At 41.9% G+C, this 27,230-nt stretch overlaps 1 protein-coding gene across 1 annotated transcript in view; it reads left to right on the top strand.

The window, feature by feature from the left end:
• Positions 1-27,230, top strand: part of LOC139570601 (vinculin-like) — a 55,000-nt gene that overhangs the window by 7,292 nt on the left and 20,478 nt on the right. Inside the window, exons 2-11 of the mRNA XM_071392588.1 lie at positions 3,610-3,680; positions 5,089-5,239; positions 8,940-9,048; positions 9,627-9,749; positions 10,150-10,310; positions 10,732-10,734; positions 10,944-11,034; positions 11,362-11,509; positions 13,677-13,830; positions 13,944-14,119. Of these exons, the coding sequence (XP_071248689.1) occupies positions 3,610-3,680; positions 5,089-5,239; positions 8,940-9,048; positions 9,627-9,749; positions 10,150-10,310; positions 10,732-10,734; positions 10,944-11,034; positions 11,362-11,509; positions 13,677-13,830; positions 13,944-14,119 (1,187 nt within the window). The remainder of the gene's footprint in view (positions 1-3,609; positions 3,681-5,088; positions 5,240-8,939; positions 9,049-9,626; positions 9,750-10,149; positions 10,311-10,731; positions 10,735-10,943; positions 11,035-11,361; positions 11,510-13,676; positions 13,831-13,943; positions 14,120-27,230) is intronic.

Here is a 27,230-nt window from a genome sequence, read left to right on the forward strand (position 1 = left end):
CTACTCAACATGTCAATCAATGTACCAATTGACTGACATGTTTGACCATGACAGTTTACAATCTAGGGTTACTCCAAGCAGTTTAGTCATCTCAACTTGCTCAATTTCCACATTATTTATTACAAGATTTAGTTGAGGTTTAGGCTTTAGTGAGTGTTTTGTTCCAAATACAATGATTTTAGTTTTATAAATATTTAGATATATCTTATTCCTTGCCACCTGCTCTGAAATGAACTGCAGCTCTTTATTGAGTGTTGCAGTCATTTCAGTCGCTGTAGTAGCTGATGTGTATAGTGTTGAGTCATCCACATACATAGAAATTCTGGCTTTACTCAAAGTCATTGGCATGTCGTTAGTAAAAATTGAAAAAAGCAAGGGGCCTAAACAGCTACCCTGGGGATTTCCTGATTCTAACTGAAATATGTTAGACAAGTAAGTCTTCATCCACATTATAGCAGGGAGTGTAAAGCCATAACACATATGTTTTTCCAGCAGCAGACTATGATCAATAATGTCAAAAGCATGTCGTTAGTAAAAATTGAAAAAAGCAAGGGGCCTAAACAGCTACCCTGGGGATTTCCTGATTCTAACTGAAATATGTTAGACAAGTAAGTCTTCATCCACATTATAGCAGGGAGTGTAAAGCCATAACACATATGTTTTTCCAGCAGCAGACTATGATCAATAATGTCAATCATTTTATCATCAATTTCTCTCAGCCAATCATCAGTCATTTGTGTAAGTGCTGTGCTTGTTGAGTGTCTTTCCCTATAAGCATGCTGAATTTCTGTTATGAGTTTGTTTACTGTGAAATAGCATTGTATCTGGTCAAACAATTTTTTCCCCAGAAGTTTACTAAGGGTTGGTAACAGGCTGATTGGTCGGCTATTTGAGCCAGTAAAGGGTGCTTTACTATTCTTGGGTAGCGGAATGACTTTAGCTTCCCTCCAGGCCTGAGGGCACACGCTCTCTAGTAGGCTTAAATGTAAGATGTTTTTTACTGTAAAATAGCATATGTATGTGCAGTGTGTGTGGGGAGATACAGTCTTTTCAAAAACGATAATTTTTAAAAGTTGTCATTTCCATTATTACGTTAGAAAAGAAAAATTACCATTATGGATGTTACACCCTCTGTATGGATGTTATAGTTTAAAATGGACATTCAAATCTTAAAGATTTTTTGATTAAATTCTATCATAACACATTTGTTGTCATCTGGAATGTTTCTAAAATGTCAGCAGAAGTCATAGTACCTTAGGACGATATAATTACAGGTAGCCTGAATACCGCATAGGCTAAGGCCATACACCACACCCTAATAGGGTAATGTTTTCTCTTTATAGTGCCACACAAGGACAGGCCAACAATATTTTGGGTATGAGATTGTTCTGGAAATTCTCACATAGAAACATTATTGGGAGGAAGGATGTTTGACATGCTTTTTACATGTCACTTTTACAATATTTTAGGCCCTTTTTAGACCTATATTTGCCTCCTGTGATCCGTAAACCATACATGATACAGACATCATCTTGGTGTTATACTCCTTACAGTGTGCTCTCAAATATTGAGTATTTCGCGATACAACAATATAAATAATAATATTAATATCCCAAAGGCAGCCTTTTTGATGTTGATTTACATTTTTTTACATAGTGTTCGGAACAATATATTCTTCAAACACGTCAAATTTCCAAAGTGGGCTCTCTGGTACTTTTGAAGATATAACCCATTTCATACATAGACATTGACAATATAGGTCATTAACCATTCAGCAAATCACCAACAGAGGGAGTTTGAATTCATTTTCCCATTCACTTTTTTGGTGGTGCTCATTAGTAGAAAGCCCACTCTGAAAAGTTGCTGTACTTGTAGAGTATATTGCTTCAAACAATGTCTAAGAATAAGCAAACTCAAAAAGGGTACTTTTGAAATGTACTTATCGAAATAACGTTTTTAATTAAAATATGTCAGTCATTGTTTTAATATGTTGGTAGCCGGTTTATAAAAGCTATAAGCCGTAGTTGGTTAAAATATGTTTAATAATCTACATTTATCAGTCTGACTCCAATTTAATATAAAGGTTTATAGACATACTATTTTAGCAAGAGACCCTTTTCGTGACTAACAGGTCAAGCCATGCAGCAAGCTTGGGCATCACCAGACTTGACACAAAAAAAATTAAAACGTGTTTAAAATGAACCTTTATGCAATTAACAAGAGGCTAGACACAAAGAGCATTAATTAATTAATTAATTGTGTCAGTTTTAAGCAGAGGTGTCAAGTTGGTACCCCAAGAATACAATGTGTGTGTAATTAACTTTAATAAATAAGAATTTGCCAATTCTAATTTATGAAAGTAGTCAATCAAAGAGGTACTCTATGAACGAGGAATGCATTCACTCAAATCAACTAATAGATGTATTAGTCAAGAATAAACGAACTCTCAAACAATAACAGTGTACATGGAAGACATTATACAGCATAAAACAGAGTCAATTACTATCAACTAATAAGACTTCAGAGATTAATCTCTAAGAGAGAAGGTCTATGTGTGTCTGTACACACAAGGGGCTTGCAAATAAGGTCTCAATTAACTAAAGGAGACACAATCCTTTTAACTATGAAAAACGGAACTCCTGGCGAAAACATAAGGAAGAAACATCACATACGGATTGTAATCTAATTACATTCCTACAATGTTACGACAGGACACAGGAATGCTCCTGTCTGATAAGCGGTTAGCCCAACAGACAAATTCAACCCGGTCTCTCTGAAAAGATATCAACCAGACAACATACAATGCAAGTCATGTCAAAATATTCAGCTCTTTATGAGCTATTAAACAAATCCAAACATGACAATAAAATTCATCAAAATACATTGACAATGTCAGGTCCAGTTTTAATACATTTCAGCCTTGAGGGCACAAGGAGGCATATGGAGTCTCCTGTACTTCGTGGGAAAGTCCCGCCATGTGGAGAAAGTGCAAACACAGGTGTGCCTTGCTCTTTTAAGTGTTAAAACACAATAAATTATCTAGATAATTCCATGAGTTGTGATTGACCACACGCTGGTCTCCCACGCCAGCAAGTCGCCAACGTAGTCTTCATCACATTCCAGGATGGCCATCCTCTCTCCCCTACAAAGGCGCCTTCACGTTGTGCCTAAGAACAGCCCTTGGCCATATACCACACACCCTCATGCCTTATTGCTTAAGTATAGCCCAGGAGGTGCTTACATGGCAGCCATCAAGCTATGTGATGTAATTCTCAAGGGTTCATGATGTTTAGTGGTTGAAACATCGATTGCCAACCTTTGTCTTTATATCTGTACACTGAGTATACCAAACATTAGGAACACCTTCCTAATATTGAGTTGCACTGTATACTCAGTGTAGTTCTAGTGATGTATATGCTGCACTACATTACTCATGTATCCCTGCTGTTGATGTTTTTGATACTGACACACCAATCTACTGTAAACTGTCAACCCCTCTTCCTGTTCTTATATGTGTATGCGTGTGTGTGTGTGTGCGTGCATTCTTGCATGTGTGCGTGCATGCGTGTGTGTGGTGCATGCATGTGTGCGTGTGTGGTGTGTATGTAGGTGGGAAAGGAGACTGTTCAGACCACAGAGGACCAGGTGATGAAGAGAGACATGCCTCCCGCCTTCATAAAGTGAGTCACGCCTCTTACATTGACCTCTGATCTACTCCTGACCCCCTAACCTCTAACACTAACTATTGGGACGGATTTCTAGGGGTTTGCAGTGTGTACTGTTCAGCCAAACAGCAGTATTCATTGATCAGTAAAGTACCAGAGAGAAACACAAAAACCAACAGGACAAGGGGACTGGAGGGCTGAGGTTTACACCCCATGTCAAATCAAACTTGATTCATTCTTACAAAGCCTAATTATACATATTTTATACCATACCTTTTAGCCTTGGTAGCCTTCAGTTTCAGAGGCCTTCGTCTTTATAGTTTATAAATGGTTTAGTAATGATGCCCTTCTCTTGTGTCAGTGAGTGATGTTGCTCTCTTCTCCACCCATCTGGTCTTTTTGTCTCTGCGTCTGTTTCTCTCTCTCTCATCGGTGGAGGAAATAGTAATTATAATTCGTTTTAGGTTTGCTTAGCAGGATGTGAACTCTGTCTGTCTGTTGGTGATGTAATTTAATAACAACAGGCCTGACTGGACTGTCTGTTTTGCCTGAGAATGCTCTGCCCAGAGGTGTATACTGTAGCTGTGCTCTGTCTTCTACTGTGAGTCTGTCTATCAGTATGTTAGTTCTGCTGTGTGGTTCTGTCTGTCTGTCCAGAACTCTGCTGTGGGGTTCTACTGACTGTCTGATCTGATCTGCTATGCTCAGTGTCCAGAGGAGAGTGAGCGTAGATTAGACTCTGACTCTGTTACTCAGCAGTCCTGCTGCTACCTCTCTCTCTCTTTCACTCTCTGTCTCTTCTCGCTCCTGGTGACTGCTGTAGGAGTAAAGTTAGATCTCTTCACATGAGAATTCCACAGCGCAGTCCCATGCAGACACACACACACACACACAAACTGGCACTGCATCATAAATATAATTCTCAGTGCTCAGCAGGGGTTATGAGGGAATGTGAACCCTGCTATATTTAGTTCTCTTTGCAGAAAATTGATACTCTGGCCAATGAGGGCTCAACCCATTGATACTGTAACCAATGAGGTAACAGGAAGGCCCTGTTCCAATAGTCTTAAAATTCTCCCTCCTTACCTTTCTTCAACCCGTACTTTATTTAATCTTTCCGTCTTTCATTGCTTCCTTCCTTCCATCCTTCGTTCTCTGGGCTGTCAATAATAATTAATGTTATATATCCAGTACTGTAGGTAAATTGTTCTAAGTTGTATCTATGTTCTAACAGTGGAAGATGTCTGTTTTAAGAGGGTTCTATGGTCTGTGTTCTAACAGGGTGGAGAACACCTGTTCTAAGCTTGATCTATGTTCTAACAGGGTAGAGAACACATGTTGTAAGCTGGTTCTATGGTCTATATTCTAACAGGATGGAAAATGTGTGTGTTCTAAGCTGGTTCTATGGTCTGTGTTCTAACAGGGTGGAGAATGCGTGTTCTAAGCTTGTGCAGGCAGCTCAGATGTTGAAGGCGGATCCCTACTCGGTTCCTGCCAGAGACTTCCTCATTGACGGTTCTAGAGGAATCCTGTCTGGAACCTCAGACCTGCTGCTCACTTTCGACGAAGCTGAGGTGGGAGTGGGGGGTGTGTGTGTGTGTGTGTGTGTGTGTGTGTGTGTGTGTGTGTGCGTGTGTGTGTGTGTCGGCAGCAGTGTAATAGGCATCACACTGTTTTATCACCAGCTGCCCTGGTACTGAACGACCACAACTCCCCTCGATCACAAGACTTACATCACAAGACACACACACACATGCAGGGTTCAAAAGGACAGATGTATGTACTTAAAAGTGGTACTTCTGTTGTGAAACTGTATTTACAATCACAAGCAACAACATCCATTAAGTGAAACTGTGTCCTGATTCTCAACCCTTCTCCTAGTGTGCACTTGCAAGCATTGGCTGCAGGGAGTTTCTCCACTTAAATTAATGAAGAAATCCATGGAGAATCGGTCAAAGTGAATATGTCCTATTATACTGAGCAAAAATATAAACGCAACATGTAAAGTGTTGGTCCCATGTTTCATGAGCTGAAGTAAAAGATCCCCGAAATGTTCCATACGTACAAAAAGCTTATTTCTCTCAAATTTTGTCCACATATCTGTTTACATCCCTGTTAGTGAGCACTTCTCCTTTGCCAAGATAATCCATCCACCTGACAGGTGTGGCATATCAAGAAGCTGATTAACTTCTCTGGGGCAGGTGGGACGCAAACGTCCCACCGGCCAATAGCCAGGGAAAATACAGCGCGCCATATTCAAATAACATGATATAAAAATCCAACTTTCATTAAATCACACATGTAAGATACCAAATTAAAGCTACACTCGTTGTGAATCCAGCCAACATGTCAGATTTCAAAAAAGCTTTTCTGCGAAAGCATAAGATGCTATTATCTGATGATAGCAAAAAAGTAAACAAAGACACAAGCATATTTCATCACTGCAAGCACGACACAAAACGCAGAAATAAAATATAAATCATGCCTTACCTTTGACGAAATTCTTTTGTTGGCACTCCAATATGTCCCATAAACATCACAAATGGTCCTTTTGTTCGATTAATTCCGTCGATATATATCCAAAATGTCAATTTATTTGGACCGTTTCATCCAGAAAAACACAGCTTCCAACTTTCGCCAAGTCATACAAAATATATCAAAAGTTACATGTAAACTTTACCAAAACATTTCAAACTACTTTGGTAATACAACCTTAGGTATTTTTGAACGTTAATAATCGATCAAGACGGGATGATTTGTGTTCAATACAAAAAGAAAACAAACTGACGCATCTTTTTTTGTAACGTGACTCTCTCAAAATATTTACTTCATGTGACCCTCATTTACGATGACTTCTTCACTACACAAAGGAATAACCTCAACCGATTTCCAAGGACTGGTGACATCCAGTGAAAGTGGTAGGAACTGCAAGCAAGTCCATTAGAAATCTGGTGTCTCTAACAAACCTCATTGAAAAGACAGTGACATCAAAAAAATACAAATTCTGAATGGTTTGTCCTACATAAGTTCTGTTATTCTCACAGACATGATTCAAACAGTTTTAGAAACTTCAGAGTGTTTTCTATCCAAATCTACTAATAATATGTATATCTTATATTCTGGGGATGAGTAGCAAGCAGTTGAATTTTGGCATGCTATTTTTCCCGAAAGTGAAAATGCTGCCCCCTGCCCTCAAGAAGTTAAACAGCATGATAATTACACAGATGCACCTTGTGCTGGGGGACAATAAAATACCCCTCTAAAATTGTCATACAACACATATGTCTCAAGTTTTGATGGAGTGTGCAATTAGCATGCTGACTGCAGAAATGTCCACTAGAGCTGTTGACAGGGAATGTAATGTTAATTTCTCTACCATATATCAGGTATGAAGGTAAGACCCAGATGCAGACAACGTCGAATTAACAATGATTTAATTATCCAACAGTGGCAGGCAATAGACAGGTCAAGGCAGGCAAGGGTCAGAAAACCAGAGGTGGGGCAACGGTACCGGACGGCAGGCAGGGTCAGGGTAGGCAGAGGTCAATAGTCCAGAGGTGGGGCAAAGTTACAGGTCAGCAGGCAGGCTCAGGGTCAGGGGTAGGCAGAGTGGTCAGGCAGGCGGGGTCAGAGTCAGGACTGGCAAGGGTCAAAACCAGGAGGGCGAGAAAAAGAGAGACTGGAAAAAGCAGGCGCTGAGACACCAAAGCACTGGTTGACTTGACAAACAAGACGAACTGGCAACAGACAAACAGAGAACACAGGTATAAATACATAGAGGATAATGGGGAAGATGGGCGACACCTGGAGGGTGGTGGAGACAATCACGAAGACAGGTGAAACAGACCCATCCAACGTTGTTTTAGGGAATTTGGAAGTACGTCCAACTGGCCTCACAACCGCAGGCCACGTGTAACCACACCAGCCCAGGACCTCCACATCCAGCTTCTTCACGTGTGGGATTGTCTGAGACAAGCCACCCGGACAGTTGATGAAACTGTGTGTTTGCACAACCAAAGAATTTCTGCACAAACTGTCAGAGATCGTCTCAGGCAAGCTCATCTGTGTACTTATTGTTCTCACCAGGGTCCTGATCTGACTGCAGTTCGGCATCATAACTGACTTCGGTAGGCAAATGCTCACCTTTGATGGCCACTGACATGCTGGAGAAGTGTGCTCTTCACGGATGAATCCTGTTTTCAACTGTACGGGGCATGCTTTTTCTGATGTCAACGTTGTGAACAGAGTGGCATAAGCTACGGACAATAAACACAATTGCATTTATCAATGGCCATGTGAATGCACAGAGATACCGCGAAGCAATCGCGAGGCTCATTGTCGTACCATTAATCCGCCGCCATCACATGATAATGTTATGCATGCATGATAATGAACGGCCCCATGTCGCAAGGGTCTGTACACAATTCCTGGAAGCTAAAAATGTCCCAGGTCTTCCATGGTCTGCATACTCACCAGACATGTCACCATCCATTGAGCATGTTTGGTATGCTCTGAACTGACGAGTACGACAGCGTGTTCCAGTTTACGCCAATGTACAGCAACTTTGCACAGCCATTGAAGAGGAATTGGACAACATTCCACAGGCCACAATCAGCATTTGGGTTAACTCTATGCAAAGGAGATTTGTCGCGCTGCATGAGACAAATGGTGATCACACCAGATACTGACTGGTTTTCTGATCCACTGCCCTATCTTTTTTTAAGAGGTATCTGTGACCAACAGATGCATATCTATATTCCCAGTCATGTAAAATCCATAGATTAGGGCCTAATGAATTTATTTAAATTGACTGATTTCCTTATGTGAACTGTAACTCAGTAAAATCTTTGAAATTGCTGCAAGTTGCGTTTATATTTTTGTTGGTCAGTCCTGTTGGGTGTGCTGTGGTGTCACACAGCTAGATGGGTTAAAGGTTAGAGCCAGGGGGTTAGAGATAAGGTCAGGGTTATGGTAGCCTCTGCCGATACCACAACAACTGGACGCTTTTGGACGTTAACAAGGCGACACTCCATCTTATCTCCTCCAATGTAGAAGAGAACCTCCCCCAACAGTTTTTTTTCATCGCGTCAAGACCAGTATGTAGGGGATCTAGTTTCAGGCGTTTATTTTACGCCTGCCATAACCATTAAGGTTATGGTTAAGAGTTGCTGTAGCTTAACTAGATGCTATCTGTTGTGTACATGAAAGCTCATCCAAGTGTGTGTATTTGTGTGTGTGTGTGTGTGTGCATGTGTGTTTTACATTTTTCTTTAGGTGCGTAAGATCATTCGTGTGTGTAAGGGGATCCTGGAGTATTTGACTGTAGCTGAGGTGGTAGAGACCATGGAGGACCTGATCACCTACACCAAGAACCTAGGACCAGGTAACCTCACCTGTAGGCTCTGACCCTTAACCTCTGAACTAACCTCTAACCCTGATCACCTATACAAAGAAACTGGGACCAGGTGACCTCACCTTAAGCCTCTGTCCCATAACCTCTGACCTCTAACCCAGCTGTTTCCAAACGTTTCCGTTCTGGGAACCACCAAATCACCATCAAAAGTTCATGAGGACCACCATGGAGTCTTTTTATTTATTTTATTTAGCCTTTATTTAACTAGGCAAGTCAGTTAAGAACAGGTCAAATTTAGAGTATTTTTTCTCAGTGAAGGTAATAGATTAGAGCCCTATTATTATTAACAATTTGAGTTGTGAAAAGTAACGTAAAAGTAACGTTAAATTGCTTAAAATAACTTTAATACTGTTATTAATTTTGGAAGAAAAAAATATATTGACAAAATAAAATAAAATCTCTTAAAAAATGCGGACCACCAAACCACAGGTTGAAACTCTAACCTTACCTCTAACCCTGATCACCTACACTAAGAACACCAGGTAACCTTTGACCATGAAGATAATTGGTTCAGGATATTTTTCACTCCGTGTTGTGATTGGCTACAGGTATGACTAAGATGTCTAAGATGATTGAGGAGCGACAGCAGGAGTTGACCCATCAGGAACACAGACAGATGCTATTCAACTCCCTGAACACTGTCAAACAACTACTGCCTGTACTCATATCAGGTCGGTCGGTCTGTCAGACTGTCTGTCTCTCTCTTTCTCCCTCTCTCTCTGTTGGTGTTTGTGTGTGTGTGTGTGTGAATTTGCTCACCTCCATGAACACTGTCAAACAACTATTGCCTCTTCTCATATGAGCTCTGTCTCTCTGTGTTTATTTGTGTGTGTCTGTCTGTCTTCTCTGCACACTCCTCACACACACAGCCGCCCAGCAGATACCAGATGTGTCATAGCAGCACTGATAATTGCAGTGGTAATTAGAACTTGGCTCTGGCAGAATGACTCCCAGCCCACCATTTCTCTATACACACTCACTCAGGCTCTCATTCTCTCAAAGATACACACTCACGCACACACACCCACTAGTCCATGTACTCTGCAGTAATTCCCATCTCTCTCTCACCAGCCATAAAGATCTTTGTAGCGACTAAGAGCACACATAGTGCTGGGGTTGATGAGGCAGAGAGAAACAGATGCTTTACGTTTGAGAAGATGAGTGCTGAGATTAGTGAGATCATCCGAGTCCTACAGCTTACCACCTGGGATGAAGACACATGGGCCAACAAGGTACACACACACACACACAGGTAAACACACACACTTCACCCCCTGACTCCCCTTCCAGACACACACTAGTCTCTGATAGTCCCTCCCTTCCCATGTTCCTCTACACTAGACGCAGCATTTCCTAAACCAGGGGTGTTCCTATCCAGGTCTGGTGGTCTGCTGGTTTTTTCTCCCTGGTAATTATTTGATTGACCAGAGAGTCCACTCGCCTGGTTTTCCAAATCTGAATTAGTCCCTGAATAGAGGGTAGGGTGAACATCAGCAGTACTATTGACCTTCGGAACTGGATTGGAATAACCCTGTCTTAATGCATACTTCACTTTCTCTCTTTAGTTTCCACTCTTTTCTTCTGTTGGGCTTCTGTTATAACTATTTTCTTTTTCTTTTCTTTTTACTCCCTTCATTCTTTTCCTCCCTGTAGAAGGTAAGCCTGTCTCTTTCCCCTCTGCCATGCTGCAGTGTGTGTGTGAGAGAGAGTGAGAGCGTGAGTGTGTATGCGTGTGTATACATGTGTTTGTGTGTGTACGTCTGTAAATGCTGTGTGAGGAGAGTGGGAGCGTAAGTGCATGTGTGTGTGTGTGCATGTGCGTGTGTGTGTGCGAGTGTATAACTGCTCTCTTTGTGTCTCTCTAGGACATTGAGTGTATGAAACGTTCTCTGGCGGTGATAGAGGCTAAGATGGCCCTGGCGAAAGGCTGGCTCAAAGACTCCCATGGACAACCAGGTACACACACACATATCCTATCCATAATCCTATCCGCCATGGTCTAGTGATACAGTCTACCCAAATACCTGCCTGCCCCATCATCCTTATAGTGACATCCTCACAATACTAGCACTGCACTCCTTATGATTAATTCATTGTGTGTGTGTGTGTGTGTGTGTGTATGTGTGTGTGTGTGTGTGTGTGTGTGTGTGTGTGTGTGTGTGTGTGTGTGTGTGTGTGTGTGTGTGTGTGTGTGTGTGTGTGTGTGTGTGTGTGTGTGTGTGTGTGTGTGTGTGTGTGTGTGTGTGTGTGTGTGTGTGTGTGTGTGTGTGTGTGTGTGTGTAGGCGAGCCCGGGGATGTAGCGGTGCGTGTGATATTGGATGAGGCAGGGAAGGTAGGAGAACTGTGTGCTGGAAAGGAACGCAGAGACGCACTGGGAACAGCAAATACTCTGGGACAGATGACCGACCAGGTCACAGAGCTACGTGTCAGGTATTGTGTGTGCGTGTGCTTGTTCGTTGTTATAATAACAATGTATAAGCCTTTCCAATCTCGCATGATAAGGCTTACATTATGTTATGCAGGGATGCACCGATATGACATTTTTTGGCCGATACTGATATCCAATATTTTCCTTGCCAAAAAACCCGATACCGATATAAAGAAAATGTGCGGCCCTTTTAAGCATTCTAGCAGTAAAATAGTTGAAACACACACACACACACACACTGACCATTTTTTTTGGGGGGGGGGCATTTACATATGTCCCCATTACCAGTAAAACATAATCAAAACCTATTTATTTCACGTAGTTGCTGTGCTGTTTCATTTGTTCAGTCGTTTAATTCTCAACCAGGATTTCATCATACATGTCAAGCAGTGAAGTCTCAGCTCTGTCTGTCCATGGCCTCTTCTGTCATATGGGTCCTCTTCTTCTGTGTGCACTGTCACTGTATCCGTTTCCATCTTGTCCAGCTATGTCTGTAACATTTCACATAAACCCTGTTTCTTGTCTGCATCGAAGTAGCGGTCCTTGTACTTAGCATCAAGCATGGTGGTGACACAGTAAAGAGGTTCAGAGAGAATGCCACTGAATCGCTTGTTCACAGCCTCTAGTAGACTACTTTTGCAAGTTTTAACCCCACGGTCTGTCAGCAGTTTTGTTGAGCAGGCGTTTCAATGCCATGACAGAGAGTATCACGTCTGCTGCAGATGCAGTTGATGAGCTTATTTCTCGAGTCAGTTGTTCGAATGGAGCTAAGAGTGTGTTCATGTTTTAAACATGTTCTCAAATGCCATTGAAATGGCAGCAGCGGTATAAGAACCAGCACATTCTTGAGCATTTTCTCAGTACGAAATCCTCACCGACCCACTGTGCTGTCAGACTCAGCATGCTCATGGGGTTGACATCGCTGGTTCAAATGTCAGTCGTGAAGCTAATAGCAGTGACACCCATAGCATGGATGTGCGTTTCAACAATACTGTGTAACTAGGACAAAAAGGCTTCTCAACAGTTTTTACCCCCAAGCCACAAGCCACAAGACCCCACCCAACCCTTATTTTACGCTGCTGCTACTATGCATAGTCACTTTAACTATACATTCATGTACATACTACCTCAATTGGCCCGACCAACCAGTGCCCCTGGGCTATCTGCATTTTGTCCCATCCACCCACCACCCGACAACCCCTCTTTTACGCTACTGCTACTCTCTGTTTATCATATATGCATAGTCACTTTAACCATATCTTCATGTACATACTACCTCAATCAGCTCGACTAACCGGTACCTGTTAATAGCCTCGCTACTGTATATAGCCTCGCTACTGTTATTTTTCACTGTCTTTTTACTGTTGTTTTTATTTCTTTACTTACCTATTGTTCACCTAATAATTTTTTTTGCACTGTTGGTTAGAGCCTGTAAGTAAGCATTTCACTGTAAGGTCTATGTGACAAATAAACTTTGATTTGATTAACTCCGGTAGGGCAACATCTGAAAAATAGCGCCAACTTGATAATGTGTATCAAGGCTCGAGGTGCTCGACCAGTTGGTGAAAGCCAACATAATCCACGACAGAGAATGGTTGATTGTCAAGGGCTTTTGTTCTAAGTAGTCGCTGAACATCTGGGGGTGATGTACTTTCAAATGAGTAATTAAGTTTGTGGTATTGAAAGATTTCACTTTCTCCCCTTCTTGGGAAATAATAGTAGCACAAACGTTGCATATGGCCTTTTTGTTATCTTCCTTTGAAACTTCAAAATAGATCCACATAGCAGACATTGTGGGCTAGGTTAGGAATGCTGTATTTTTCGTGGCGTCATTACGTAATCTACCTATGTTATATAAGTATGCACATCAGCTTTGACATCGGTTTTGCACATCGGCATTAAACTAGACATCGGGCCGAGGCCGATGTTGGCATTTTTAGCTAATATCGTCCGATTCCGATATACTTACCGATACATCGTGCTTCCCTAATGTTATGTCTATATGTATCAACATTTCAACTTTCTAATGGCTGGTATTTAGTTGGGATCATGTTGAGTTGATTGTAACACATTATAAGGGTGTCGTACATGGTCATGACAATCTTACAATACATTAAACCTGCTAAGTGTTAAAGTGTGTGTGTGTGTGTGTATAATCTCCTTCTGTAGAGGACATGGTCCGTCTCCACCATGTGTTCAGCGGGCCGGTCAGTGTTCTCAGGGTCTGGACCTGCTGCTTGGGAAAGTGGACAGCGCCACCCGCAGGCTCGAGGCTTTAACTAAAGCTAAACTGGCATTCGCTAGGAGACTGGATGCTGCCCAGGTCAGCACACACATACCAATATTTGACGTTTTGTTTCTGGGTTGGTCGAAATATCAGATTAAATATTAAAAGGACAAAACCTAAAATGTCAAGTATGTGTGTGTGCCTCATAGGCATGGCTGGCAGATCCTAATGGGGGTCCAGAGGGTGCAGAAAACATCAGAGCCTTGCTGGCCAATGCCCAAAACATTGCTGACTTGTGCGAAGACCTCTTCGAGAGAGACGACATCCAGAGATCCATCAATGAGATTGCGGGGCTCACCGCACGACTAGTGGAGCTACGCAAGCGGTACATTTTTTTGTTTCTTTGTTGTTGCCTGTTTTTTCAAGCGTGTAACTGTTGTTGTCTATTTTGTATTGTGTGTATCTTTTGTCTGTTTGCAGGCCATACTATGGGTAACTACTGTTGTCTGTTTGCAGGCCACACTGTGTATAAATGTTGTCATCTGTGTGATTGTCAGTTTGTCAGTTTTAGGCACATGCTGCAACCTCATGCCACCAGCATGTTCTGCCTACCCAGGAAGCCCTGTCTGGCTGGGTCTGTCTGCCCACTAGCAGGTTCAACACATGTGGAGTGGACACGTGCACACACAAGCCATCTTTTCTTTGGGATGGTTTGGAGACAGTCCAGATGAAAAAGTCAACAGTAGACAAGACAACAGAGTTTAAGAACAATTTGATTGATCTGAATTGCCTAGTTTAAAAGCGCCTGCTGACGGCTATTGACATCTTGGGGTGTTTTCACACAAGTTTTTGTGAACTCAGTGCAGTTCGCTTTTTTTGTGCAGTGTGAACACTCCAAAGGAACTCAGACCCCTCAAAAGAGCCCCCGAAAGGAATCAAACTGAGACTATCTCAGAGGTCTGAGGTGGTCTGAGTTCGGTTCGCTTGAACTCTACAGTCCGGTTCCATTTTTTTGGGGCAATGTGAACACAAAGAGCCCCAGGTTCGCTTGTAATTATTCCCATACCACACACTAGACTACTGCAACACAATTTCCCCTGCCATAAACCCTTTCACATTGGTGTCACAAAAGAGTGAAGATGATGATATGCAGGTTCACTGAAAAAACATGTGCTGTTTTTGGATAGGCCTATTGATTAGCGAGGCACAGAAATTCCAAAATATGTATGGAGTTTTTAGTTCAATTCATTTGTTTTCAATATGTGATCTTTAGGCAAAGAGAGCTTCATAAGCTGTTTATTTGTGGGGTTTGAATAGTGTGAGAAGACACCAACATATTTGGTGAGAATCCCAACATAGAAAAATCTATTCCAGCTCTTAAAGGGGCAGTAGCCTACATGGGGTGTGCAATTTTCAATTACAACATTATTTAATCTACAGTTATTCTTCAGCTATGTTTTCTGTTACCAATAATATGTACATTTTAATAGGGCTGGTCGTTATACCGTATTTTACGATATACCGGTATTGAAGCACTGACAGTTTTTTTTCTTTCTTTACCTTCTATAACCCTATTTGAATGTTTGATTTGATAAATGGTATACGCCGTGTGTAACGTCCATTTTTATAGTTTACTTCTCTACTTGAGTCCGCTCTCTCTTTCTCCATGCTGCTTTCCACATAGACCTAGCCCCGCCCTATGTCACACAAGGAGCGCATTTGTTGTTCCTCGACCATGAAACAGTTGCGTTCAGTCTGCATGGTCAATGCAGCACATGTGACAATGTTGAAGACAATGCTGCTGTTTTCACTTTGCTTCTTAATATAAATCCACTCGCATTCTATAATTACGCGATAAATTTGTGTTTCTTACATCTGCAAACAGCTAGTTTGTCTTTTCTTGGGCCTAAACTTTATTAGCCACTAATGCTAATCGCAAGTTAACAGGCTAGCTACCTAATAAATGTCAGTGGTGGAAAAAGTACCCAAATGTCATACTTGAGTAAAAGTAAAGACACCTTAATAGAAAAGGACTCAAGTAAAAGTGAAAGTCACCCAGTAAAATCGTAATTGAGTAAAAGTCTAAAAGTATTTGGTTTTAAATATACTTAAGTATCAAAAGTGAATTAGTGTGAATTAGAAGTAGCTAAAAAAAAAACATTCAATGTAGACAAAGATTATAGGGTCCCCTAGGAAACACTTTGTATTTGTATTTTGTGTGTTTATTATAGATCCACATTAGCAGCTACTCTTCCTGGGGTCCAGCAAAATGAAGGCAGTTAATTATTATTTTTTAACATTTCAATACATTCACAGATTTCACAACACACTGTGTGCCCTCAGGCCCCTACTCCACCACTACCACATATCTACAGTACTAAATCCATGTTTATGTATAGTGCGTATGTTATCGTATGTGTATGCATGTGTCTGTGCAAATGTTTGTGTTGCTTCACACTCCCCGTTGTTCCATAAGGTGTTTTTTTTAAATCAAATTTTACTGCTTGTGTCAGTTACTTGGTGTGGAATAGAGTTCCATGTAGTCATGGCTCTATGTAGTACTGTGTGCCTCTCATAGTCTGTTCTGGACATGGGGACTGTGAAGAGTCCTCTTGTGGCATGTCTTGTGGGGTATGCATGGGTGTCCGAGCTGTGTGCCAGTAGTTTAGACAGACAGCTCGGTGCATTCAACATGTCAATACCTCTCATAAATAAAAGTAGTGATGAAGTCAATCTCTCCTCCACTTTCAGCCAGGAAAGATTGACATGCATATTAGCCAGCTGTGCTGCCCTGTTCTGAGCCAATTGCAAATTTCCTAAATCCTATTTTGTGGCACACAAACGTCTGAACAGTAGTCAAGGTGTGACAAAACTAGGGCCTGTAGGGCTTGCCTTGTTGATAGTGATGTTAAGAAGGCAGAGCATCGCTTTATTATAGACAGACTTCTCCCCATCTTAGATACAATTGCATCAATATGTTTTGACCATGACAGTTTACAATCTAGGGTTACTCCAAGCAGTTTAGTCATCTCAACTTGCTCAATTTCCACCTTATTTATTACAGGATTTAGTTGAGGTTTAGTAAATGTTTTGTTCCAAACACAATGCTTTTAGTTTTAGAAATATTTAGGGCTAACTTATTCATTGCCACCCACTCTGAAACTAACTGCGGCTCTTTGTTGAGTGTTGCAGTCATTTCAGTCGTCGCTGTAGTAGCTGACGTGTATAGTGTTGAGTCATCCGCATACAGATATACTCGATATACTCTGGCTTTACTCAAAGTCAGTGGCATGTTGTTAGTAAAAATGTTAAAAAGCAAGATGCCTAAACAGCTACCCTGGGGATTTCCTGATTCTAACTGGATTATGTTGGAGAGGCTTCCATTAAAGAACACTCTCTGTGTTCTGTTAGACAAGTAACTCTCTATCCAAATTATAGCAGGGGTGTAAAGCCATAACACATATGTTTTTCCAGCAGCAGACTATGATCAATAATGTCAAAAGCTGCACTGAAGTCGAACAAGACAGCCCCCACAATCATTTTATCATCAATTTTTTCTCAGCCAATCATCAGTCATTTGTGTAAGTGCTGTGCTTGTTGAGTGTATTGCTACCACTGTATCATCAAAGGTATTATTTAAGTGAGTTTCAGAGATAGTCAGAATATGAATATCTTCTGTTACAAGCAAGTTATTGACTTCATGGATCTTGTTTATTAGGCTACATATGTTAATATGGGCTATTTTTCGCACTTTTCTGGGTTGCTTGATTGTTTTTAATGCTTTACTGGGAAGCTTATCAGAGGTTTACTTACTCATGTTATTTACATTGGACCTGATAGTGCAGGGTGGGCTGCATAAAGTGGTCTTCCTACTATTGCACACCGCCTCAATGCTAACAGTGTAACTCTGGTTCATAGGCTCATGATTACGGCTTACGATAGCTGTAGGATAAACAGATGTATTCGGTGCAATTAGGGGTACATAAATTAAATTATTTACATTGTGTTTGCCAATGCACCTAAGATCATGTACATTTGATGCAGCATTATGACGACTCATTGTCACAATGGTAGTGGTTAACTGAGCTGGTCTTGGATCATTTACCAGTCATTGTTTCAACGCAGCCTTGAAATGCGTGGACAGAGTCCAGGAGCCAAGATGATTTGTATTTTTTTATTTAACCTTTATTTAACCAGGTAGGCCAGTTGAGAACAAGTTCTCATTTACAACTGTGATATGGCCAAGATAAAGCAAAGCAGTGCGACAAAAACAACAACACAGAGTTACACATGGGATAAACAAACATACAGTCAATAACACAATAGAAAAGTCTATATACAGTGTGTGCAAATGTAGTAAGATTAGGGAGGTAAGGCAATAAATAGGCCATAGTGGCTAAATAATTACAATTTAGCAATTAAACACTGGAGTGATAGATATGCAGAAGATGGTTGTGCAAGTAGAGATACTGGGCTGCAAAGGAGCAAAAAATAAATAACAATATGGAGATGTGGTAGTTGGGTGGGCTATTTACAGATGGGCTATGTACAGGTGCAATGATCGGTAAGCTGCTATGACAGCTGATTCTTAAAGTTAGTGAGGGAGATATACAGTGGGGAGAACAAGTATTTGATACACTGCCGATTTTGCAGGTTTTCCTACTTACAAAGGATGTAGAGGTCTGTAGAGGTCAAAAATCCAGAAAATCACATTGTATGATTTTTAAGTAATTCATTTGCATTTTATTGCATGACATAAGTATTTGATACATCAGAAAAGCAGAACTTAATATTTGGTACAGAAACCTTTGTTTGCAACTACAGAGATTATACGTTTCCTGTAGTTCTTGACCAAGTTTGCACACACTGCAGCAGGGATTTTGGCCCACTGCTCCATACAGACCTTCTCCACATCCTTCAGGTTTCGGGGCTGTCGCTGGGCAATACGGACTTTCAGCTCCCTCCAAAGATTTTCTATTGGGTTCAGGTCTGGAGACTGGCTAGGCCACTCCAGGACCTTGAGATGCTTCTTACGGAGCCACTCCTTAGTTGCCCTGGCTGTGTGTTTCGGGTCGTTGTCATGCTGGAAGACCCAGCCACGACCCATCTTCAATGCTCTTACTGAGGGAAGGAGGTTGTTGGCCAAGATCTCGCGATACATGGCCCCATCCATCCTCCCCTCAATACGGTGCAGTCGTCCTGTCCCCTTTGCAGACAAGCATCCCCAAAGAATGATGTTTCCACCTCCATGCTTCACGGTTGGGATGGTGTTCTTGGGGTTGTACTCATCCTTCTTCTTCCTCCAAACACGGCGAGTGGCGTTTAGACCAAAAAGCTCTATTTTTGTCTCATCAGACCACATGACCTTCTCCCATTACTCCTCTGGATCATCCAGATGGTCATTGGCAAACCTTAGATGGCCTGGACATGCGCTGGCTTGAGCAGGGGGACCTTGCGTGCGCTGCAGGATTTTAATCCATGACGGCGTAGTGTGTTACTAATGGTTTTCTTTGAAACTGTGGTCCCAGCTCTCTTCAGGTCATTGACCAGGTCCTGCCGTGTAGTTCTGGGCTGATCTCTCACCTTCCTCATGATCATTGATGCCCCACGAGGTGAGATCTTGCATGGAGCCCCAGACCGAGGGTGATTGACCGTCATCTTGATCTTCTTCCATTTTCTTATAATTGCGCCAACAGTTGTTGCCTTCTCACCAAGCTGCTTGCCTATTATCCTGTAGCCCATCCCAGCCTTGTGCAGGTCTACAATTTTAACCCTGATGTCCTTACACAGCTCTCTGGTCTTGGCCATTGTGGAGAGGTTGGAGTCTGTTTGATTGAGTGTGTGGACAGGTGTCTTTTATACAGGTAACGATTTCAAACAGGTGCAGTTAATACAGGTAATGAGTGGAGAACAGGAGGGCTTCTTAAAGAAAAACTAACAGGTCTGTGAGAGCCGGAATTCTTACTGGTTGGTAGGTGATCAAATACTTATGTCATGCAATAAAATGCAAATTAATTACTTAAAAATCATACAATGTGATTTTCTGGATTTTTGTTTTAGATTCCGTCTCCCACAGTTGAAGTGTACCTATGATAAAAAATTACAGACCTCTACATGCTTTGTAAGTAGGAAAACCTGCAAAATCGGCAGTGTCTCAAAAACTTGTTCTCCCCACTGTAAGTCTCCAGCTTCAGTGATTTTTACAATTCGTTCCAGTCATTGGCAGCAGAGAACTGGATGGAAAGGCGGCCAAAGAGGAGTTGGCTTTGGGGGTGACCAGTGAAATATACCTGCTGGAGCGCGTGCTACGGGTGGGTGCTGCTATGGTGACCAGTGAGCTGAGATAAGGCAGGGCTTTACCTAGCAAAGATGTATAGATGACTTGGAGCCAGTGGGTTTGGCACCAAATTTGAAGCGAGGGCCAGCCAACGAGAGCATACAGGTCGCAGTCGTGGGTAGTATATGGGGCTTTGGTGACAAAACAGATGGCACTGTTTTAGACTACATCCAATTTGCTGAGTAAAGTGTTGGAGGCTATTTTTTAAATGACATCGCCGAAGTCAAGGATCGGTAGGATAGTCAGTTTTACGAGGGTGTGTTTGGCAGCATGAGTGAAGAATGCTTTGTTGCGAAATCGGAAGCCGATTCTAGATTTAATTTTGGATTGGAAATGCTTAATGTGAGTCTGGAAGGAGAGTTTACAGTCTAACCAGACACCTAGGTATTTGTAGTTGTCCACATATTCTAAGTCAGAACCGTCCAGAGTAGTGATGCTAGATGGGCGGGCGGGAGCGGGCAGCGATCGGTTGAAGAGCATGCATTTAGTTTTGCTTGCATTTAAGAGCAGTTGGAGGCCACGGAAGGAGTGTTGTATGGCATTGAAGCTCGTCTGGAGGTTTGTTAACACAGTGTCCAAAGAAGGGCCAGAAGTATACAAAATGGTGTCGTCTGCGTAGAGGTGGATCAGAGAATCACCAGCAGCAAGAGTGACATCATTGATGTATACAGAGAAAAGAGTCGGCCCGTAAATGTAACCCTGTGGCACCCCCATAGACTACCAGAGGCCCGGACAACAGGCCCTCCGATTTGACATACTGAACTCTATCTGAGAAGTAGTTGGTGAACCAGGCGAGGCAGTCATTTCAGAAACCAAGGCTGTTGAGTCTGCCGATAAGAATGCGGTGATTGACAGAGTCGAAAGCCTTGGCCATGTCGATGAATATGGCTGCACAGTATTGTCTTTTATCGATGGCAGCTATGATATCGTTTAGGACCTTGAGCGTGGCTGAGGTGCACACATGACCAGCTCGGAAACCAGATTGCATAGCGGAGAAGGTACGGTGGGATTTGAAATGGTCGGTGATCTGTTTGTTAACTTGGCTTTCGAAGACTTTAGAAAGGCAGGCTAGGACAGATATAGGTCTGTAATAGTTTGGGTCTAGAGTGTCACCCCCTTTGAAGAGGGGGATGACCGCGGCAGCTTTCCAATCTTTAGGGATCTCAGACGATACGAAAGAGAGTTTGAACAGGCTAGTAATAGGGGTTGCAACAATTGCAGTGGATAATTTTAGAAAGAGAGGGTCCAGATTGTCTATATGGACTTCGTCATTCCTATAGAGTATCTTCTGTTTCCAGAAGGTGTCAAAGTTATCAATAAAAGTGACTCCATCAGAGCTAGAGTAGTCTTTTAGCCAGCTTGTCCACACTTTGGTTCCTACCCTGTCACACTATCTCCTCCCTGACATTTTCATTCGTTGTCATGTCAAACAACACTATTATATTAAGTGCCCACCTTTTATGACTGCAGTCCCGTTAACGGGATCGATATGACAACAGCCAGTCGAAGTGCAGGGCGCCAAATTCAAAAAACAGAAATCTCATAATTAGAATTCCTCAGACATTCATGTGTCTTATATCATTTTAAAGGTAATCTTGTTGTAAATCCCACCAAAGTGTCCGATTTCAAATAGGCTTTTCAGCGAACGCACTACAAACGATTATGTTAGGTCACCACAAAACCACAATAACCACAGCCATTTCTTCCAGCTAAAGATAGCTTTCACAAAAACCAGAATAGAGATAAAATGAATCACTAACCTTCGATTATTCTCATCAGATGACACTCATAGGACTTCCTGTTACACAATACATGCATGTTTTGTTTGATTAAGTTCATATTTATATTTAAAAAATCTGAGTTTACATTGAGGCGTTAGATTCACTAGTTGCAAAAACATCAAGTGACTTTGCATAGCCACATCGTTTCAACAGAAATACTCATCATAAATATAAATGATAATACAAGTTATACACATGGAATTATAGATATACCTCTCCTTAATGCAACCGCTGTGTCAGATTTAAAAAAAACTTTACGGAAGAATAAATCATGCAATAATCTGAGACGGAGCTCAGATGAATAGCCAAATTAGCCTCCATGTTGGACTCAACAGAAACCAGAAAATACATGATAAATGTTTCCTTACCTTTGATGAATTCATCAGAATGCAGTCCTAGGAATCCCAGGTCCACAATAAATGCTTGATTTGTTCGTTAATGTCCGTTATTTACAGTGGGGCAAAAAAGTATTTAGTCAGCCACCAATTGTGCAAGTTCTCCCACTTAAAAAGATCAGAGAGGCCTGTAATTTTCGTCATAGGTACACTTCAACTATGACAGACAAAACCAGGGAAAAAAAATCAGAAAATCACATTGTAGGATTTTTAATGAATTTATTTGCAAATTATGGTGGAAAATAAGTATTTGGTCACCTACAAACAAGCAAGATTTCTGGCTCTCACAGACCTGTAACTTCTTCTTTAAGAGGCTCCTCTGTCCTCCACTCGTTACCTGTATTAATGGCACCTGTTTGAACTTGTTATCAGTATAAAAGACACCTGTCCACAACCTCAAACAGTCACACTCCAAACTCCACTATGGCCAAGACCAAAGAGCTGTCAAAGAACACCAGAAACAAAATTGTAGACCTGCACCAGGCTGGGAAGACTGAATCTACAATAGGTAAGCAGCTTGGTTTGAAGAAATCAACTGTGGGAGCAATTATTAGGAAATGGAAGACATACAAGACCACTGATAATCTCCCTCGATCTGGGGCTCCACGCAAGATCTCACCCCGTGGGGTCAAAATGATCACAAGAACGGTGAGCAAAAATCCCAGAACCACACGGGGGGACCTAGTGAATGACCTGCAGAGAGTTGGGACCAAAGTAACAAAGCCTACCATCAGTAACACACTACGCCGCCAGGGACTCAAATCCTGCAGTGCCAGACGTGTCCCCCTGCTTAACCTCTAATTCCTCCCAAACCCGGATCCGGGAGCACCCCCCACAGTAAAAAAGCTGACTAGCATAGCCTAGCATAGCGTCACAAGTAAATACTAGCATCTAAATATCATTAAATCACAAGTCCAAGACACCAGATGAAAGATACACATCTTGTGAATCCAGCCATCATTTCTGATTTTTAAAATGTTTTACAGGGAAGACACAATATGTAAATCTATTAGCTAACCACGTTAGCTAACCACTTACTCCATCAGTAGCCATCACTAATTCGACCAAATAAAGATATAAATAGCCACTAACCAAGAAACAACTTCATAAGATGACAGTCTGATAACATATTTAATGTATAGCATATGTTTTTTTAGAAAAATGTGCATATTTCAGGTATAAATCACAGTTCTACATTCCAGCTGCAATCTGAAATAGTGCCGAAGCTGCCAGAATAATTACAGAGACCAACGTCAAATACCTAATTACTCATCTTAAAACATTTCTGAAAAATACACAGCGTACAGCAAATGAAAGCCCAACATCTTGTGAATCCAGCCAATATGTCAGATTTTTAAGTGTTTTACAGCGAAAACACAATATAGCATTATATTAGCTTAGCACAATAGCCAGAAACACAAGCAATTTACCAGCAGCACAGGTTAGCGATCGTAACAATACAGCAAAAGATATATAATTTTGGACTAACCTTGATATACTTCATCAGATGACAGTCCTGTAACATCATATTACACAATGCATATAGGTTTTGTTCGAAAATGTGCATATTTAGCAGCACAAATCGTGGTTATACAATGTGATCAGTGGCAACAGGTCATGCATTCTGGCCGGCGCCATCTTGGAAAGGCACCTAAACTTGACTAAAAAATACAGGTTGGACAGCAAATGAAAGATGCATTAGTTATTAATGCAACCGCTGAGTTAGATTTTTTAAATTAACGTTACTAGACATACAGTGTGCGTTACAGCCAGACTAGTGCCGCAATAATGGCGGACAAATCCCTTTACATTTTTCCACATAAATACGGAATAACATCATAAATAGCTCTTACTTTTGGACGAGCTTCCATCAGAATCTTGGGCAAGGTGTCCTTTGTCCAAAAGAATCGTTGCTTGGTTGTAAAACGTCGTCTTCAACTTCGGAATTAGCAGCTAACAATAGCTATGTGGCCACAACATGCCCAAATCCTCAAAAGGCAATACTAAGGAAATTCCGAAAATAGCAATATACTCGCATAAACTGATATAACTCGGTTTAAAATAACTTCGTTATGATGTTTCTAACACCTATATCGAATTAAATTACAGACGGATATATCTAAGGCTGATAACTGAGCGTTTCAAAATGCCATCCTGAGGTCTTGCTTTGCGTAATGACGAATGTCGAAAAGAGAGCTCCCTTCGTTCCTTGGCCTTTTATAAGGTTTGAGATCTACGTAGAAACTCCATTCCACTTCTCATTGGTTACTGACATCCAGGGGAAGGCGGGTGCAGTTCATGTCGACCCATAGGATACATACAGAGCTTTAAACTGATCTGAGAACAGAGCCTCGTTTTCAGACCTTCGCATGTCCTGTCATGAATTTCGCTGCAGAAAGAGTTCTGGTTCACCCACAGACATAATTCAAACGGTTTTAGAAACTAGAGATTGTTTTCTATCCAATAGCAATAATAATATGCATATTGTACGAGCAAGAATTGAGTACGAGGCAGTTTAATTTGGGAACGATAAATGTCCAAGTTGAAACAGCACCCCCTGTAGTGTCAAGAGGTTTTAAGCCAGTAAATGTCCAGGCCCGTCTGAAGTTTGCTAGAGAGCATTTGGATGATCCAGAAGAAGATTGGGAGAATGTCATATGGTCAGATGAAACCAAAATATAACTTTTTAGTAAAACCTCAACTCGTCGTATTTGGAGGACAAAGGATGCTGAGTTGCATCCAAAGAACACCATACCTACTGTGAAGCATGGGGGTGGAAACATCATGCTTTGGGGCTGTTTTTCTGCAAAGGGACCGGGACGACTGATCCGTGTATGGGGCCAGAATGAATGGGGCCATGTATCGTGAGATTTTGAGTGAAAACCTCCTTCCATCAGCAAGGGCATTGAAGATGAAACGTGGCTGGGTCTTTCAGCATGACAATGATCCCAAACACACCGCCCGAAGCATTTCAAGGTCCTGGAGTGGCCTAGCCAGTCTCCAGATCTCAACCCCATAGAAAATCTTTGGAGGGAGTTGAAAGTCTGTGTTGCCCAGCAACAGCCCCAAAACATCACTGCTCTAGAGGAGATCTGCATGGAGGATTTGGGCCAAAATACCAGCAACAGTGTGTGAAAACCTTGTGAAGACTTACAGAAAACGTTTGACCTCTGTCATTGCCAACAAAGGGTATATAACAAAGTATTGAGATAAACTTTTGTTATTGACCAAATACTTATTTTCCACCATAATTTGCAAATAAATTCATTAAAAATCCTACAATGTGATTTTCTGGAATTTTTTTTCTCATTTTGTCTGTCATAGTTGAAGTGTACCTATGATGAAAATTACAGGCCTCTCTCATCTTTTTAAGTGGGATAACTTGCACAATTGGTGGCTGACTAAATACTTTTTTGCCCCACTGTACGTATGTATGCCTCTTGTCCAGATGGGACAGGGCAGTGTGCAGTGTGGTGGCGATTGAATCGTCTGTGGATCTATTGGGGTGTTAAGGAATTTGAAGTGGGTCTAGGGTGACAGGAAAGGTAGAGGTGATATGATCCTTGACTAGTCTCTCAAAGCACTTCATGATGACAGAGGTGAGTGCTACGGGGTGATAGTAATTTAGTTCAATTACCTTTGCTTTCTTAGGTACAGGGACAATGATGGCCTTCTTGAAGCATGTGGGAACAACAGACTGGGATAGGGAGAGATTGAATATATCTGTAAACACACCAGCCAGCTGGTCTGCACATGCTCTGAGGACACAGCTAGGGATATCATCTGGGCCGGCAGCCTTGCGAGGGTTGACGTGCTTAAATGTCTTTCTCACGTTGGCCACGGAGAAGGAGAGCCCACAGTCCTTGATAGTGGGCAGCATCGGTGGCAGTGTATTATCCTCAAAGCGAGCGAAGTTGTTCAGCCTGTCCGGAAGCAAGACGTCGGTGTCTGCGACGTGGCTGGTTTTCCTTTTATAATCCGTGATTGTCTGTAGACCCTGCCACATGCGCCTCGTGTCTGAGCCGTTGAACTGGGACTCAACTTTGTCCCTATACCGACATTTAGCCTGCTTGATTGCTTTGCGGAGGGAATAACTACACTGTTTGTATTCTTTCATATTCCCAGTCTTTCCCTGGTTAAATGCGGCAGTCCGCATGATCAAAACAATCTTGAAGCGTGGATTCCGATTGGTCAGACCAGCATTGAATAGTCCTTACCACGGGTGCTTCCTGGTTGAGCTTCTGCCTATAGGAGGGAAGCAGCAAGATGGAATCGTGGGCCGATTTGCCGAATGGAGGACGGGGGAGGGCCTTGTATGCATTCTGGAAGGTAGTATAACAATGCTCAAGAGTTTTAGCAGCGCCAGTACAACAATCAATATGTTGATAGAATTTCAGGAGCCTTTTCCTCAAATTTGCTTCATTAAAATCCCCAGCTACCATAAATGCAGCCTCAGGATATGTGGTTTCCAGTTTGCATAAAGTCCAGTGAAGTTCTTTGAGGGCCGTCGTGGTATAGGTTTTTGGGGGGATATAGACCGCTGTGGCTATTATTGACGAAAATGATCTCGGGAGATAGTACGGTCGGCATTTGATTGTGAGATATTCTAGGTTGGGTGAACAGAAGGACTTGAGTTCCGGTATGTTATCACAGTTACACCATAAGTCGTTAATCATAAAACATATACCTCCACCCTTCTGCTTCCCGGAGAGATGTTTGTTCCTGTCGGCGCGATGTACTGAGAACCTGGTTTACAGAGTCAGACAGTAGATCTTGAGAGAGCCATGTTTCCGTGAAGCAGCGTAAGTTACAATCCCTGGTGTCTCTCTGAAAAGCAACTCTCGCCTTGAGCTCATCAACTTTATTATCCAGAGATTGGACATTAGCGAGTAAAATACTCGGGAGCGGTGGATGGTGTGCACGCTTCCTAAGTCGGACCAGAAGACGCGTATCTCTCCTCCGCCAGCTTTGTTTTGGGTCAGC

This window comes from Salvelinus alpinus, chromosome 3 (genome assembly GCF_045679555.1).
Source record: "Salvelinus alpinus chromosome 3, SLU_Salpinus.1, whole genome shotgun sequence".
Taxonomy (NCBI): domain Eukaryota; kingdom Metazoa; phylum Chordata; class Actinopteri; order Salmoniformes; family Salmonidae; genus Salvelinus; species Salvelinus alpinus.